The following is a 16,822-nucleotide window of genomic DNA, read 5'->3' as shown; positions in this document are numbered from 1 at the left end:
GTCTTCATTGTAATAACTTTATCCTAATTAAAAATTCATGTCTATAATAGTTATGAAGTCCTTTATGTGAGAAACACTCAGCTTGACCTATCAAATGGTTGCAGCTTAGGATTGGAAGATTCAAACTGCATTGTTCCTTGGAGGGAACCCTTGACCGTGGTTATTGTTTAGCTCTTAGAAGATAGGATCAGGGCCTATGACATCCTCTACCCACCTCGGTTAGCCTGCTGTAAAAGGATGGGCAGGCGGGGGGGAGCCAGAGGCAGCTTCGTGTCCTGAACAATACCTGCCTTGTGCTAATGGAGGTGTCATCTGGCACAGGGCTGATTAGTCAGCGATTACAGCCAGGCCACAATTGCCGTGACAACTGCTGCAAACACAATGGGCCCTGATAGAGCCAGCTGTTTGGTCCTCTGCAATTAACCCTGCATCCCACTCGTCTCCGGCAGCGCGCTGCCTCTAATTGACTATCGGGCACACAAAGCAGGGGCTGTCGGCCAGACCCCCTGGACATAGCCCCCCGCCCCTCTGCCGAGGTAGAGATGATAATAATAGAGGCGTCCTGTGGACTTGGCCGCCAGTCAATCAAAGCCTCAGTGCCCCACAGGAGCTTCCTGAGGAGAGCGAGAGAGCAGAGGAAGCACATGTATGAGCCAGTGATCAACAGGGTAGAGCAGCCTTGCAGGGGGGCAGACATGTTGAATATGCCCTCAGCCAGAGTACTAATCAATTCAAGTGTACGTGAGGGGAAAAGGAACCCTGCTGCTTGCTTGATATCAGAAAAGCCATTTTTAGGAACACTCATCTCCCTCTGTTCATCTCAAGGTTGATTTTCTGTGCAACAACATCGAGAAAATCAAGGCAATTATTTGGCGGGCCTTTGCTATCTATAATTGCAAAGATAAGAATCAAACTGCAACGATTTCTCAGAGGATAGAGTTGTCTGAATTCATGGCTGCTTGTGTCATCATAATCATCAAACAATTTCATATCGTGAGACAGTGGAAAAGAAAATGTGTTCTTTGCCTAACTCCTCTTTGTCTTTCCTGAATTATTCATGTTTACTATTGATGAGGCTGATTTATTCATTAAAATTGAAACTTTCAATGCAACTTTGTTGAAAAAAAAAACATGTATTTTACCACATAAACAAATCAATCATCATCGAATCATCAAATCATAATACTGAATCAAAAATCAGAGGCTATATAACAAGAAAAAAGTGGATTTTAATCAAACGATTCACTGTGTAAATAAAAGCAGCAGTTAGGCAGCATTGTTCAACAGGGGGTGCCATTCTGCAATCACATATTGGGCTTTTTAACCTGCCAACATGTTTCACAAATAGCAAAGAGGATAATGAGAATGTTAAAGCAATCTGCACACTGATCCTTCACAGGCTTGCAGACATGGCACAATGTCAAAAATGGATTTAATCATTAAAAGAGATTTAAAAAAAAAAAAAAAAACTTGGACAAAAACTCCCAAATCTAATCTTTCATTTCATTAAAGCCAATCTTATCTAAGATTTAATCTATCTATTTCCTGCACAAGCAGATGGAAGAAATACCAAATTGAGAGCCTAATTTGGACTTCCTCCTCACTCCTCACAGACTGCAGCATGAGGTCATTTAGTTAGTGAGGTGGTACACGTGCGTGCGCTGACAGCACAGCGAGAAAGAGATGTTGGACTATTAATATTATAGTTTACAGTTTTACATAACTGTATAATGTGATGGTGGACATTGTGTACAATCAAATCTGCTAATTAGATACCTATTATAAAGGTTTCCTACCAAGAAATGTGAAATACTATGCCACCAGGACACTATCATGTTTACATTTTCTCATTAGAATTTATCTCTAAAGCCAGATGTTACTGAATCAGCCATGAAAATTAATTAGCTAGTTTGATGTGGCAACCTCATGCTCCTTCCAGGCAGACCTGGCTTTTATGGGCTGTAGGGGAAATTATTGAGAATTGATTGATCCTGAAGGACTCCTCTGTACACATGGCCTAGCAGACACACACACACACACACACTGATGGAGCCGACTAACGGTTGATTGCAGATGAACCTGACATCTTTTCCCTTTACCAACTACCACACAGATCCATTAACCGCTGAAATCCATAACACTAAAGGAGCTACATGTAGCTGTACATGTCAAATAAGGTCAAATAAAAAAACAAACAAAAAAAACCTTAATCTGAGTTCTCTGACCACCAAAATAAATAGAACATTTGCAATGATGCTTGAATCATAAAGCATCAAAATTACAAATTTTTAGATTTTCCTAATATATTTCCTGTTTTTTTTTTTACTGCATCTTGGATCTTTGTCAACCTCTTTACCTCGTCTCCACATTTCGTTGTGCTCTTCTCTTGCTTCATCCCTCTCTCTGTCTCTTCATCCCCCCCTCTCTGTCTCCTCCGTCTCCCTCTTTGAGTAAGTGAGTTTCATCTGGGGTGCTTGCCGGGCGAAATCACCTCAGGGCGAACACTTTATTATCTGTAGTCAAAGCGTCACCACAAATACCATTCTACACACACAAGTGTCACTTTCCATTTGTCTGCACTCTGGCTGCATTAGCAGAGCCTAGCCGGCCCCGAGCCTTGTCTCACACACCCCGGCAGAAGAAAACTAACAGCGTGGGAAAGCACTCGTCCTGCATTCCTGCCCCATTAACACCAGTGGCACCACCAGAGCAGACCTCTCAGGGAAATTAAAAACATTATTATCAGCGCTAACCTAACCACAAGACAGCACAGGAAATAACAAAAAGAGGAAGATATTTGGGCATATTGGTTTCTTGTGTGTGCAAGAAATCATGGCATGCATAAAAGAGGATTAAACCCAAATTCCCTTCAATTCAAGGAGATCACAGCATGTGTTCTGATGATCTAGCTGTGTCCAGGAAAAACAACACCAGTGGGTAGTTTATGTCCCCTTTGAGCCCCATAGGAATGCAGGCCAGCAGCAGCCATGTCAAGCCTTTTGTGGGACACCAGTGCACCAAACAAACACAAAAACTGGGGCAGGATATTTACCTCACATTATACACTGCACCCCATAAACAAAACAGCCAAACAAAAAGAAAATTTTTCCCTATTTTTTAATAGAAATATATCAGCTCTTAAAATATCATACTCCTTCTCAGCCATAACTTCATTTCAGGCAAGTTTCCAACAATTATTTGAAATTTATGGACCTGGATGGGTGACATAATATATTAAACATGGGGGAAAAAAATACTATTTTCATCAAAGTTCTCGGTAGAACTTTAGATAAGTGGACCTATGCCCTCTGGTATGCCTGTGATGAGCCAGATCCCAGGCCTGCCTGGGCCACCCTCATTGCACATACAGCAGGGTCTAGAAAGCTGAGCTTGATCAGCAAATACTCCGAGTCAGCACAAGCAGCCTGGTGGTTATGCATTGTGACTGGCACACCAGCCGATATTGTCATGTGCGATTAGGCCTGCGCTCATGAGCCTGTGAACTCATTCCCATGCCATCAAAGCCGACCCCCACCAACCCATAGTCTCCTCCATTTATCTCCCTGCCTCTCTACTGCCCTTTCCTCCTTCTCTAGGTTTTTCCAGTTTCCATTCACTTCACTTCACAATATGCCCTCACCGATGGTTGAGGAAAAGCGGTGTTCTGCCGACAAAAGATAAAACAACAGTGTCAGACAGGTTTGATTTCAAAAACAAATCTTTGCACCTTAATTAACTCTGTCCAGAAGGATAATCCACAAGTTAGAGCCAGCCAGTGCACCAAGAAACAGTCAGCGCCAGTTGTTTTGTCTTGGTATACCTCTCCAGATGACAAGTCTGATACAGGGGAACAAAGAGGGGCTCTCAGAAGAAAAAAAAAAAAGACAAACCGTTACGCCAGTTATGGGGAAACATCACGAAGAGGAAACAGAGATTAAATCTTTCAGTGATCAGGAAGACAGTGAGATGGGACACAGAGCCAACAAAGACATAAAACAAGCTAAAATCCTGACCTGGAACACAGATCCTCACTGTCCTGAATATGCAATGCTGTGACACTATTTTCTTAAAGGCCTATGTGTACAGCCAAGAGTCAGCAGCACTCACAGTCATGCACAAACTCAAATGGACACAGTACGTACACAAACACACGCAGGTTTGGAGTAAAGGGAGTAGAGATTGTAAACCCGTACAGAGATAAGAAAAGGAACCAGATGAGAGAGAGCAGAGAAGGAAGAAAAAGAGAGAGAGAGAGAGAGTGGGGAGAGATGAGGGGAGGCTGGAGGCGCCTGGGCAGGCCTGTCAGACCAGAGGAAGTGCTGGTGCGCAGGCCTGCAGGTAAATGGAAGAAGAAAGGCGCCTGCAGGCTGCCTGAGGCAAGCCTGGGCCCTTCTGTTCTATCATTTAGGAGACAAGTCCTCCACTGATTCCCAATTAATATTTAACACTGCACAGACAACAAGGCACTCCGCTGCAGTACACATGCCAACAAGAGGATAGAAGAAGAGTGGAGAGGGACGTGAACTTATTGGGAAAAACAATACCTAAATGGATATATTTTCAGTAAGAGTTTGAAATATTTAATGTCATAGCAGTTTCAAACTGAGAGGTTTGACAGAAACAGCATGTTTGTTTTGCGTAAATGTAAAACCTGTAATGGCTCTTAATTAATATACTATCATTTTATCATTAGACTACAATTAACCTATTGTGTGGATGTGCTCTCTGTATTTTGTCAGTGAGAAATGTTTTGGGTTGTTGGCTCACACCTCTTCGACTGAGAGAAAACACACATTCTTATCACGTCATTAAGCAATAATTCAGCTTTTTTTTCCAATTGTTAGGTCGATAACATTTTCATTGCCTAGTAACAACAAAAATTGTAATAACAAAATCAGAGACTGATGCTCCTATGATGAAGTTTGCAGATTCAGGCTTGGGTTTGTAACTGTACCCTAACAGGGTTAGCATTAGTGAAAACTGGTTGTTGGAAATGTGTTCAAGGGCATTGAGTCATATTGAGGGTTCAAAGCTGTAAGCAGCAGCCAGAGGTCAGCAAAAACACACCCTAACCCTAAACCTATAACCTAGCAAAAAGAAATTCGGCAACTTAAAAGTGACGATTCACCCGGTGCATGTGAAGAGCCAACCACAGGAGCTGCAGTTAAATGTCCCGTAGGAGCAATGAGTTCAACATTGTGCTGTGGTCAGTTTGCACACCCATGATTTCTCTGCCAAACTCTCTACACTATTAGAGTAGACTGAAAAACCACAGCCAGGGATGGTTTTAAAATTTGGTGCAAGTTCATGACTGGTTTGGACCAAAATGCCAAACTTTACTGATGTTGGCTCTTTAGTTTGGATTTTTTCCTCACATAACTACTTGTGCTAAAATTTCTACTCATACCATTAAATGTGCTGTAATTAGTAGATAATTTGGCTGGTTAGACAGAAACAGTGAGTAAATACTGGAAATCTTGTTTTAAAAAACATAATAAAGCCTTTCTTCTCACTTACACACTTTTAAGTTCAAATGTTGGACCATGACTATGGTTTTATTTAGAGTTTTGTAATGAAGAGACACAGTACCCTGCCAAAAGTGTGCAACACCTCCAGAAAGCCTCCCATGGTCAGTTTGTGGTGGGCTCAGTTCAAAGATGGCACAGACTGTGTGTCATTTCCTGTGGGACAGCAAGGGACTGTGGACATTCTCTGTACCGTCGCTCACATACCCCAACCCACCCCCACTCTCTCTCTGGCAGGCGAAGACAGAGGATGTTGATGCCTTGCACCTGGGATGCCCAAATGCCAGCTCAGAGGTTTTGGAACCAGGAACCTGCTTTTCGACCCAAGTCCCGCTGTGCCCAAAACTAAAGCAGAGCCCCTCTTCCTCAAACTCACCTACCAAGGCAATAAGATTGTGTCACCCCCTGTGTTCACAGCAGACGGCAGAGGGCAGAGGGAAGGCATGGCTCTGTGGGACGCTACCAGCCGGAAATGATCCTCTGTGTGCCAGCGCTGAGAGACCAACATGACAGAAGAGTCTGTAGTATGCATGAGGTAAGACTTGTACAACAAATATCGTATGGCTGTCTCTCTGAAATAAACCGCAACTGTATTAATACACTGGATTTTGCAATATAGCAATGTGAATTACACATTTCATGTGGCTATGCAAACCCAGCCATCTCCAAAAAGAGACGACATGAGCAGGCATCCAGGAGGAGGTATAGAGACCACGGATAGTTGTCAATCACCTTTCACCATGAAAAATACCTCATGACCTCTGCTTCCCTGCTGCAGACTGTGGAATAATGACAGTCTCTGTGGGCACCCTGTGGAATTCCAAATGGGAGTTAGAAAAGACGTAGTTCAATCAGTGGGAAAAGGTCAAGTGTATGCAGATTCTCTCCCCTTCGTTCTGTCTCCATTCCTTTGCCCCCAGTTCCACTTGATGCCCCCACCTCCAGGGTACTGAGGTAATCAGGGTAAAGGTTGTTATTTCTGCTGCTGCTCATGGCCACATTTAAATATTTAACTGAAAACACTACCACTTTTTTTTCATATAACAGTCACTGAGTACCATGCAGTAATTTGAAACGGCTAACTAATTCCACTCTTATGCCTCTCACTGCCTCAGTAAACAGTGTAGGGGAGGTGGCTGGAGGTCATTACCTGAGCATATTCCCTCTTGCTGGCGGTGCGACTTAGGAGGAGAAGCTGCTAAAAGCAAAGCAAACTAATGGCTCTTGTAGCTTTCTGCCTGTAGAGGCACAGGGCTATTAGGAAAAACTATAATCCCCAGGTGAACCTCCATGTCATGTCCTGAGGCTGTGTGTGACAAGGCCAGGTTGTCTCTGTCGATCAAGCTGGAAGAGGGCTGAACCTAGCCTGACACTGCATGAACCTGAGCTTTCAGGCCTTCTGGGAACTTCTCATCTACACTGGGCTGATTGGCACCTCAGGCTTCCTGAGTGGTGTCACAGAGGGTTACAGCTCCATGTGTGCTTGTGTATATACATGTGTACATGTCTCTGCTACAAGGCAAATTTAGGGACAAATTCTGGACTGGACACCAGCTGATTCAAAACACTTAACTGGTTTTTCTGAGTTTGATTTCACTGTAGTTCCATTCACCATTATGAGAAACCGTTTCTGTCTTAATTGGGGTTAAGTAAGTCACTGCAATGAAACCAAAAGTATGCTAAATCACTGTGTGTGTGTGCGTGTGTGTGTGTATGAATTGCAGCCAGGCCCTGCTGGGGTTAGAGACATAGGGGAACGCCCAGCTTTAGCCCAAAGTCTGATCCAATCACAGGACAAATATGGGAGTGGTAGCGAACTGTATGGTTTACCAGGGCTGAACCTGCAGTGGGTCTGGATAAAGACTAAAAACGTGCACACCCAGTATGACAATAGCTCTCTTAGAAAATGTCATGGTGGCACAAAGTAACTGCTAAGTAATGAATAAACAAATGAAAGCCTGCTGAAATCTGAAAAGACATTATTTTGGAATACAGCCAGGCAGAAATATTCCCATCACCCAGTCAATTGAAGGATTCTGGACCTGTTATTCTTTAGCTGACATGTGGCAGAGTAATTGCTGTCTGGGCAAAGGATGAGGCAGAGTGCTGGTGGGGGCTACTGGGCCTCCTGTCCAGCCATCACACAGTGTTGCTCATCACTGGATTGGTGCACTTCCCTCTCCCCTCCAGGAGTATGGCTGTTACGCTTTGCTCCCTGGACATTCAAGACCTGCAGTGGAGGACGATGATCAAGGAGAGGGATGGGTAGTGAGGAAGACCGCCGCTGGCCATGGGTGGTCAGGGTCAGTGGCATCCATTCACCCCTCTCCCCTGCTGCAGGGCCTTTCTCTCTCATCTGTCTGGATGGGTGCCCTCTCTCTCGGCCGCTACACGATGAGAAGCCCTGGCTCCAGAGCCATCTCTCCCTTTCATGTCTCCATCTAGGGCAGTGGTAGAAAGACGTGGAGGGGGGATGAAGGAGGGGGCAAACTACAAATGTCACCCATAAGGGGAGATTTAATTAAAAATGACAGGGGCTGGCGCTAGAGACTGCGGCCACATATGCGCAGATTTTGGGCGCAGTGAAAGCAAGTGCCTATGATTTATAATTCAAGTAATGCTCCGCACTCCTTTTAATTCTACAGCCAAAGAAAAAAATATCAAAAGGCCGCCCCTGTGAGGCTAATCCAATATGATATTTTTAAGGGCAGGCGGTCAATGGCTTTTTGAAAAGCCAGCTTCTCTCACTCGCTTTCTGCTTCTTTCTCTTCTCCACTTGTCTGTCTTTCCCCATCTCCCTGTGCCGCTCCCTCCTTTCTTTCCCCTGCACTCCCCACTCCACCTCACACCAACCCCCCCAAGCCCAGACAGAGAGCGGGCTGTGATAATGGAAACATCCCGCTCTCCGCCTCCCGTTTCTCCCGCTAAGCTCTGTGCGCTTGGGGGAAATTGATTGTCTGGCGAGCTGATCTGAACGCTTCCAGCTGATGGTAGAGCCAGTTAAGTCCTTTTTTATTGAGGGTATGAGGGATTTTTAATGGGAGTCGCATCAATGAACTGTGCAGCCACTCGGCATCTGCATGCAGGAGCTTTTGCTAAAACCCTCCTCACCCTCTCATCTCAACTGCTTTGCCACCCTAGTATTCACACACACACACAGACACACACACACACACACACGCACACACACACACACACACACACTTTGTGTTTGTGTAAAGGACAGCAGATGCAAATGACACAGCTAACATCTACCTCACTGCCAGGTAATCCCTTTCCTGTGCTCACACTCACTCTGTCTTTTTGAGGGGTGTATGTTGGTTTTCAGCCTCCTGTTGAGAGCCCAGGTCACCTTACCAACAACTCCCTTCCATGTTGGCACAAACTGGGCCACGCACAATCAATCATGGGGACCTGCTCAGCATGGTGACCTGAGTATAGCTGACTTCTGCAGCCAGTGCACTGTCTGCCTTTCTGCACCCCTTCTGGGCCTGGACGAACAATTGCCTTATTGAGGCCAAGAGCTGCACACAGTGGTGGAAATCCAACACTTGCCCCACCTCCCCCTCCCCATCCAAGGACAGAAAGGAGAAAGGAGACTATTATGTTCAAACATCCTCATTATGAACCTCAAGTCAGTTGCTGTGGTAGTCCTTCAATCAAAGGGTTTAACAGGTGGAGAAGGAGAGGGAGAGTCAGACAGAGAGGGTCAGTAAGAGGGAGGGCAGAGGAAGACTGGAGACTGTTCTTATTCTTTATTGATTTGAGTCCTGACTCCCACTGGCTACTCCTCAATAAAGGACCCTGAGAGGAAGTGGGCTAATCCTGCAAAATTGGAAGGAGGGAATCGATTAAGATGACTGTCGAGGACTCCCCCCCCCATTTCTTTCCTTTCGTCAGAATCTTTACCTCCCCCGATTCTATTTTTGCACAGTTTCTCTTTGTCCTCCCTTTCACTTCACCTCTCTCTGAAACCTTATTAGTGAGCCCCGTTGAGCCCCTCTCAGCTAAAGAGGTGCCCCTTCCAAAAGCACCCAGAGCTCTGTTTGTCTCTCCAGTTCCCTCTCTGTTTCACACACACCTATACAGCTCCATATGCAACATCCTTACAGACCAGCAAAAACAACTCCACATCTGAGGACAGAGGTAGCAGCCTGTCACCTTGTTGTTTGTGACTCTCCTCTCCTCTGTAGCAGCCGACTGGAGTGTGATGTTCAGCTGAGAAGTAGCTAATTGGCCAGTGAGGACCTGAGAGAGAATGCAGGCAAAGCTTCACTTGTTCGCCCAGAGCCAATCATAGTCTCTTTAAAGCATTTCAATGAGCTGGTTAGAGTCCTGATACAATGTCCCACTGATGAAGACGCACAGAACCTGGTATTCCCATTAAGCCTCTCTAAGCTGAAGTAAAAACTGCCAGGTTAGTGCTCCCCTGCTCTCCATCCACCAGTGTTTGGGGAAGCTTGTCAGCCTGCCATGAAAACAAAGGCTACTAAAAAACTCTGAGTGTTAAGTAAGAAGGAAAGACTTTTCTCCCTCTCATCAGAAAACAGTCGCTGTAGAATTTTCCAAAAGCTTCAACACAATTAGGAATAAATTCACCTTTCAGATGCTCAGCTGTCTCTAATCCCTAACTGGTTAGAACTAGTTTTGCTTGCTCTGCAACAGTTTTCATTCCTGGCTCATCTCTGTCCCTTTACACCATTTTGTGAGTGGACAGAGGGTGGTGTTCTGGGAGCAAACAGAGCAGCTGTCATGCTTTACAGGCGGCCGGCACAGCCAGGGCCAGACACTGTAAATGTTTACAGACCCTCAGGGTCACCCAGGGCCAGTGAGGCACGTTAAACACTGTCTGTTCAGCCCTGTTGCCACGACTGCACAATCAGCACAGCTAAACAGCCCCCTCACAATGAATAGCCAAACAACACGGAAATCCAAAGCCTAAGTGCAGAGTGAACAACACTGTTTAGAATTCCTCAGAGTAGCGAGAAAACATGGTAACAAACAACAGAAACCTGAAAAGTATATTTTCCATTACTTATTTACAACCAGGGTTAACTACCTGTTTGCATTATTCACTTTGGCTATGATTAAACACAAACAAACACATCTCTCTTATATCTTTGGCTTTAGATGAGCTGAACGGATGACCAACGGATGACCTTGTCACTTTATTAACTTACATTTACGTCCGAGGGCTTGTGGTGGTTCCAGGGTCTTGCTGGCACACACCGGGTGCTGGGGTGGAGGGTTTTGCCTCCTCTGCAGACAGGCCAGCATGGCGAGGTGGGCACAGTACTACAGCCGGGGGAGTTCTGCGGCCAACCTGGAGCAGAAAAAGAAATGCAAGAAAAGGAGAAAGAGAGGAATGCTGAGTGAGTTACACAGGATGATTCGAGGTCAAAGCTCCATGGCCATGTCTGGTAAGCTGGCAGGAGCTGGCTTTCTGCTAGCTGGGCTAAGTTTCTCAACCAAGATTTAATTGAGAAAGCATGCCTACAGCTGCCGGCCTCTCAGAGCGCTGTGTGCTGAATGATAAACACACACCTGCACTGGGGCAGCATGGTTGACATGGGTTCAGAGCACAGTCCAGGCTAGTCACTCTACAGCTTCAAACCACACATCTACACAGCCATTCAACCGCATCTCCTGTCTATGAAACCATCCTCAAAACAAACACACAGGCACACGTAGAAAGTAGCAACATGCAGGCACACTCGGGCACATTCCTTCCAGTGCAGTGTGTGTATGTAGTGATTGATGGTGTTATCTATGGACAGCAAAAAATGGTAATGCTGAGAAAACAGCAGTCTGTCTGCTACAACTTAACATGCAACAGCTCTGGGGGACTGTCAGGAAAGGCCTGGGGAACTCAGTGGTGTCTGAATGTATGTGTAGCTGTGTGTTGAACGTATGTGTGTGTGTGTGTGTGTGTGTGTGTGTGTGTGTGTGTGCGTGCGTGCGTGTGTGCGTGTGTGAGCAAATGCAATGGATTGGGAGGGGGAGACTGCCAACTGTACATCAGGGCTAGTGACGGCACTAATCAATCTCCCTCTAGGCCATAAATCTCCAGCTCTACACTCCCCCTTTTCCCCACAGCCACCTTCACTCAGGAACAGGGAGGCAGTTTCTGCTAGTTTCCTCTCAAAAAGCCCATCACAGCCCCAGTGGAAATACAGGACACAGTTAGAAATATATATATATATATTTATGAAAGAAAACCCACCAGCTCTCTTACTAAGAACCCTCAACAATCAAGTAGTATGGAGAGTATCATTCATCAGCAACATACCAATGTCACATAACACAATGATGACTGATTACAAAGTCTTCTACTTGGATTATGTGCCAGATGAGAACAGCTAAGTCCAAAAAATGTTTTTATATGATACGGATCAAGATTCACTCTTCCATTGTTCACTTAGAGGATACTGTTTGGTTTCTAGGAGTGTGCTTTTACTGTGCAAGGTATAACACTGCAAAAGCCCACTCTTACCTAAAAAGCATGACTGTCTCCGTATAATGCACTGCAGCTTTAATCTGAGCTCTGCATGCGTTTGAGTCTCTTGTCCAAAAAGCATCGATATGAAACACTATCGTTTCCATCTGGGCTGGTCTCCTCCCATATTAAAACAAAGAACAGAGGCAAATATTTCATCTATGCTGTCAGCGCCAGCGTCTCCTGCCATGATGCGTGGCAGATTATTGAAAAATGATTTCTCCCGCGTCTGTCACAGGCTCGTCCCCTGTTATTTATTTTCTCAGTGAATCACTAAATGAACATTTAGCCACCTGCCATCAGTCCTTTACTTAGTTTTATAGATTATCATTTTAATATGAAAGAAAGCATTTACAATCACTATGAGATAAATTAATGGCAGTTCATAAAGCGCCAGCTCCTGTTCTCGCTCATTTATGGAATAATACAAAATATAGATCAGTGGTGAAAAACAGTAAAATATTAAACCACTAATAGAAGCATTCAATCACACCAACCTTTACAAATGACAAAATGGTCGAGGAATATTTGATCATGGTGGAAAACCATAATTTAAAAAAAAATTGTTTAGTCAGAAATTACATTCATACAATATCTTTATATGTCATTTATTATAATAACAGAATAAAAAAAAATTCACATCCATTCAAGATGATAGTTATGCTATAATTATAACTGAAATGATTCTGTGTGACATATTTGAAGGTAGGGACATTTTGACACTAGTTGACCAAATGTGTCATGTTGATTCAGATACACATATGCAAGATTTGAATTTCATTAGCAGGTGCATCTGTATAAAGTTTAATAGTCCAATTTACACAGCTTCAACCTTTTTAAAACAGAGCTTAAAGCAATCAACCCAAGGACATAACAGGCAGAGACTGAGAAATGAGGAAAAGAAGCATGCACATCTTGCTTCCTATAATTAAAGTTGAACTACTTTCCTGATTTGAAGAGTTAAGGATCAGAAGCAGGTGTTAAACAAAAATGCATCAGCCCTACAAAGAATTCAGTCTTTCAACCATGAAAAACCTGCTTAAACGAAACATTTTTCATAAGACATTAAATTTGGCCTCAGACCCTGAGGCATGTATAACACACTTAACACTCTAAGTCAAATGTGTATTTTTAAACCCTGTCAAAGATGGAACAAAATAACACTTTTAGCACAAACCTGACAATGTGAAAATGGTGTTCACAAAAATGCCTCTTCCTAATAAATGGAGGTAAATCAAATCTTTAGACTGAATTTCTTGTTAATTCCGCAGTTCTCTCTCTCTCACACACACATACACATATGCGTTCACACACAAAGACACACTTTGCCGATGGAAGAGAGGGGCCACTCTATTTCTCGCCAGGTGCTTGAGCAAAAAAGGTCGCTTGCAGTGCCATTTCCTCTCACACACAGGCAGGCCTGGCCCAAACACACTGGCACTTTGAGCTCATTACTGGCTATTCACATAATCCTTTCTCTGTGTCCTCTCTGTGAGGATACTAATTTCACAACAAGCCCATCCTCACAGCCTATTTGTTAAAAGATAGTGGTTGAGAGACAGGAAGGGGACACATGGTGTAGATTGAGACTAAAAGCCAGTCTTAACGGGTAATACCTCCACAGTTTTCCCCTCTCTGAAATGAAAGACAATCGTGTAACTACCCTCCATTTTTCTCCATTTGCTGCTCACCAAATGTATTCCGAGGCATTATACTTTGCTGAAAGAGACTCGCTTTTTTTCAATTCAATTTCAAGAACCAATTTTCTCCTATTATTGCCTTTAAGAGCGCAGCAGAAGAAGCAAGTCTTTGGCTTGTTTGTCATGTCCCCCTTTCCCCTCATCTCCCCCTATTAGGTTATTGTCTACTTAGCAGATGTCTATCAGTGGCAGGAAATGATCTCCATACCAAAACCCTGTGACCCATCATCCAGCTGTCCTAAAACAGCCTGTCTTGCCCAGGTCAATTCCTGTGAAGGTGCTGGAGAATGTATGTGAAGACTCACTGCCCTACACACTGCTCCAAAAAAAAAACAAAAAACAAAAAAAAAAACACCTGCACTTTACTCACTCACCAAATCCACTCATAGGTCTCCTATTACAACATTGCAGGGATATCTCAAAAGCCAGGACGTCTATCAGCTCTCTCTCGTTCTGCTAACGCCGCTGCAGGGTTTGCAATGGGGGCGGAAGATCAGTCCCGTGAGATGAGGGAATAAGCCGAAATCAAGAGGCGGTGGGCTTGGCAGAGACCTATTTCTTAGTTAAAAGGTTCTTAAACTGTAGAAGAGATCAGAGGAGATGGCTCCCCGTGCCCAAAGCTGTCTGCCCGGATAAGCATCCTGCCAAGTGTGGGGTTTAACAGGGTGGTCACGGGCGAATAAACAGAGCGTCTGTTTTGAGCTACACATGTTTCAGGTGAAATAAAGAGTAAGGCAGCTAATACTTGACCTGGATATTGTACCTCAGAACTATTTTGGTACTGGCTGAAAAGGGCCTGTTAGGGCAGATTCATATTTTGGTTTGTGTATTGTTTGATCAGAAGCTTTCTGATTTAAAAAAAAAAAAAAGTTTCTAATTTGACACTACATTAGGTTGGTCTAGGATGAGTTCACCTCCCATTACAACCTTGATTTACATTTTTTTTTATTAACTGTTCATGTCTTTTTAATATAACGTTTTGAAGAATCATCTGTCAACATCCGTGTTTTGGGATAGGGCTGTTATAACCATGCCAATATTTTCTGAACCCAACTATAATTTTGGTATCAATACTGAAACTCCAGTATTACCAGCAAAAACATTTTAGTCTATTCACAGCCCTAGCTAAAATTATCTCTCAGTGATTTTTACAGAAAACCAATCATCAAGCTTCTATAGAGGTTTGACAGTCTGTGTTAAAGTGTCTCCAATGAAACTTCTCCTCACAATGCAGGACCAGCCATGGTCCAGGAGCCTGGCGGACAGCCTGCACAAAGAGAGGGGGCGGGGCTTTGGCCTAATTGAATGGTGACCCTGCCGTCTCACTGTGGGACGCCCCATGCAGTGCTTTTAACAAGCTGCTGCGTCTCCCCTCTTAATAAGCCCAAACAAGTTAATCCAATCGACACACTCAAACCCTTTCTTTTTCTTTAACAAGGCACTGCCTCTACCCCCTTAATCCCTGGCTCCCCCTTCCCCGTCACCATACCGTCACATGAATGGAGAGAGAGTGAAAGGCTCCATTAGGAAGGACTCGCAGTAAACCCCTTCAGTTCGGCACTTTCCACACATCCGTACTAAATAATTTGCACTCATACTGTATATTCAGCATATGCAAACGCACACACACTAATGTGCCTGATGTAAAACTGGTCTGTTTGGACATGGCACACAATGACAGGGTTATGTTCACTGACCTTGATCCACACACATAAACAAACCGGCAACAAAACAACACACAAACAAAAATTCTGAGGGGACGTTTGCCGACAGGCACACACTCTGGGACATAAAAAAGGCATTGTTAGCAAACCCTCCCAGCTCCACAAACAAGAGCCACTGATTCCCTAACAATACAAGCCCCTGGATGCACTCATGCACTAGCTCTGCACAACCTCACACCAGCACAATAAATAACCTGCACAACAAAAGGCCATTGTGTGTAAAAGCCTACAGTTTAGGCATTATTGCCATGATATACAGTGCTAGAATAACATATTGGCAGCTATGTCTTATATATACGATGCAGCGTGTCGCAGTTATTGGGGCTTATATGGGGCTTGTATGCTGTGCAGACATATTTATAAGAGGTTTCTGTGCAGATGAAGGGCATCTTGGCAAAAACACTCAGCTGTTAGCTTTCCATATTCCAGTCAGCTTCAATAGCTTCACCCATGGGATCAAGGGTGAGGAATGTCTGGCAGTCCAACAGCAGCGAGTCGTCTGTCATTTCTAATCAAAACACGCCTGCCTAGACTAATGTCAACTCTGTAATAGCAATGAGGACTAATTGACTTCACAGCCAACTGCTGCATCTTTGTGCTGGGTTAGGTTTCATTAATGTTAAATAAAGGCTCACAAAGCTGTGAGCCACTCAGGCTCTGTGGCAAACACAGTCAAAATGTTGAAAATGCAAAGAAGTGAGGTCCAGCAAATCTAATATTTTGATTTTGCTTCATACAGAGGAAGCAAGCATTAAAGGTGCTAGAAATAACTGAAAAAACTACATTGGATTAAACGAGATATTTTCAGCCACAGCCTGAGTTGCAATTTTAGAATATATTTATAAAATTTAGGTGGCCTGCCAGGTAGTACCTACTTAAAGCTGCAAATTATTTTGTGGAACGTCCACAAATCAGTTTTCTTAGATACTAATCTAACACTGGTTAAGGTGGATTGGGCTCTTAGGGACATTTCTAATCATTCAATTTTTGGTAAGTGAGAACTGGATCTTTCGTGCAGTCCCACTTATCTGGTTCTGCTCTTTGCACCTACACCTAGGATTCATAACATACTGTACCTGAAACAAAAATTGTAGCTCGGCTTTTCCTTTAATACCAAGGCTACCCAAGCTAGTGAGGAAAACAACACACGTCCACTGCAATCCTAGGAAACAACTGCACCCGGCAATTCTCTGTAGTATTACATGTGCTGCTTCTGGTAGGATTTAACACAGCATCAGTTAAGAAAGTCTCTTTTTACACCTAAACTAAAGAGGAGCAATGTACAGGGGGCATCAGTAGGCTAAGCCCTGACTTGGACATCCACACACAACTGCCGTAGCCATATATGGTTTATTAGCTGATACAAGAAAATGTTTA

At 44.0% G+C, this 16,822-nt stretch overlaps 1 protein-coding gene across 1 annotated transcript in view; it reads right to left on the bottom strand.

The window, feature by feature from the left end:
- Nucleotides 1–16,822, bottom strand: part of fam222aa (family with sequence similarity 222 member Aa) — a 44,980-nt gene that overhangs the window by 9,603 nt on the left and 18,555 nt on the right. Inside the window, exon 2 of the mRNA XM_026322788.1 lies at nt 10,706–10,848. Within this exon, the coding sequence (XP_026178573.1) occupies nt 10,706–10,802 (97 nt within the window). The 5' untranslated portion in view covers nt 10,803–10,848. The remainder of the gene's footprint in view (nt 1–10,705; nt 10,849–16,822) is intronic.

The sequence above is a fragment of the Mastacembelus armatus genome, chromosome 9, assembly GCF_900324485.2.
Source record: "Mastacembelus armatus chromosome 9, fMasArm1.2, whole genome shotgun sequence".
Lineage (NCBI taxonomy): Eukaryota > Metazoa > Chordata > Actinopteri > Synbranchiformes > Mastacembelidae > Mastacembelus > Mastacembelus armatus.
Note: the sequence above shows the minus strand (reverse complement) of the source record. Positions and strands in the feature narration are given on the sequence as shown.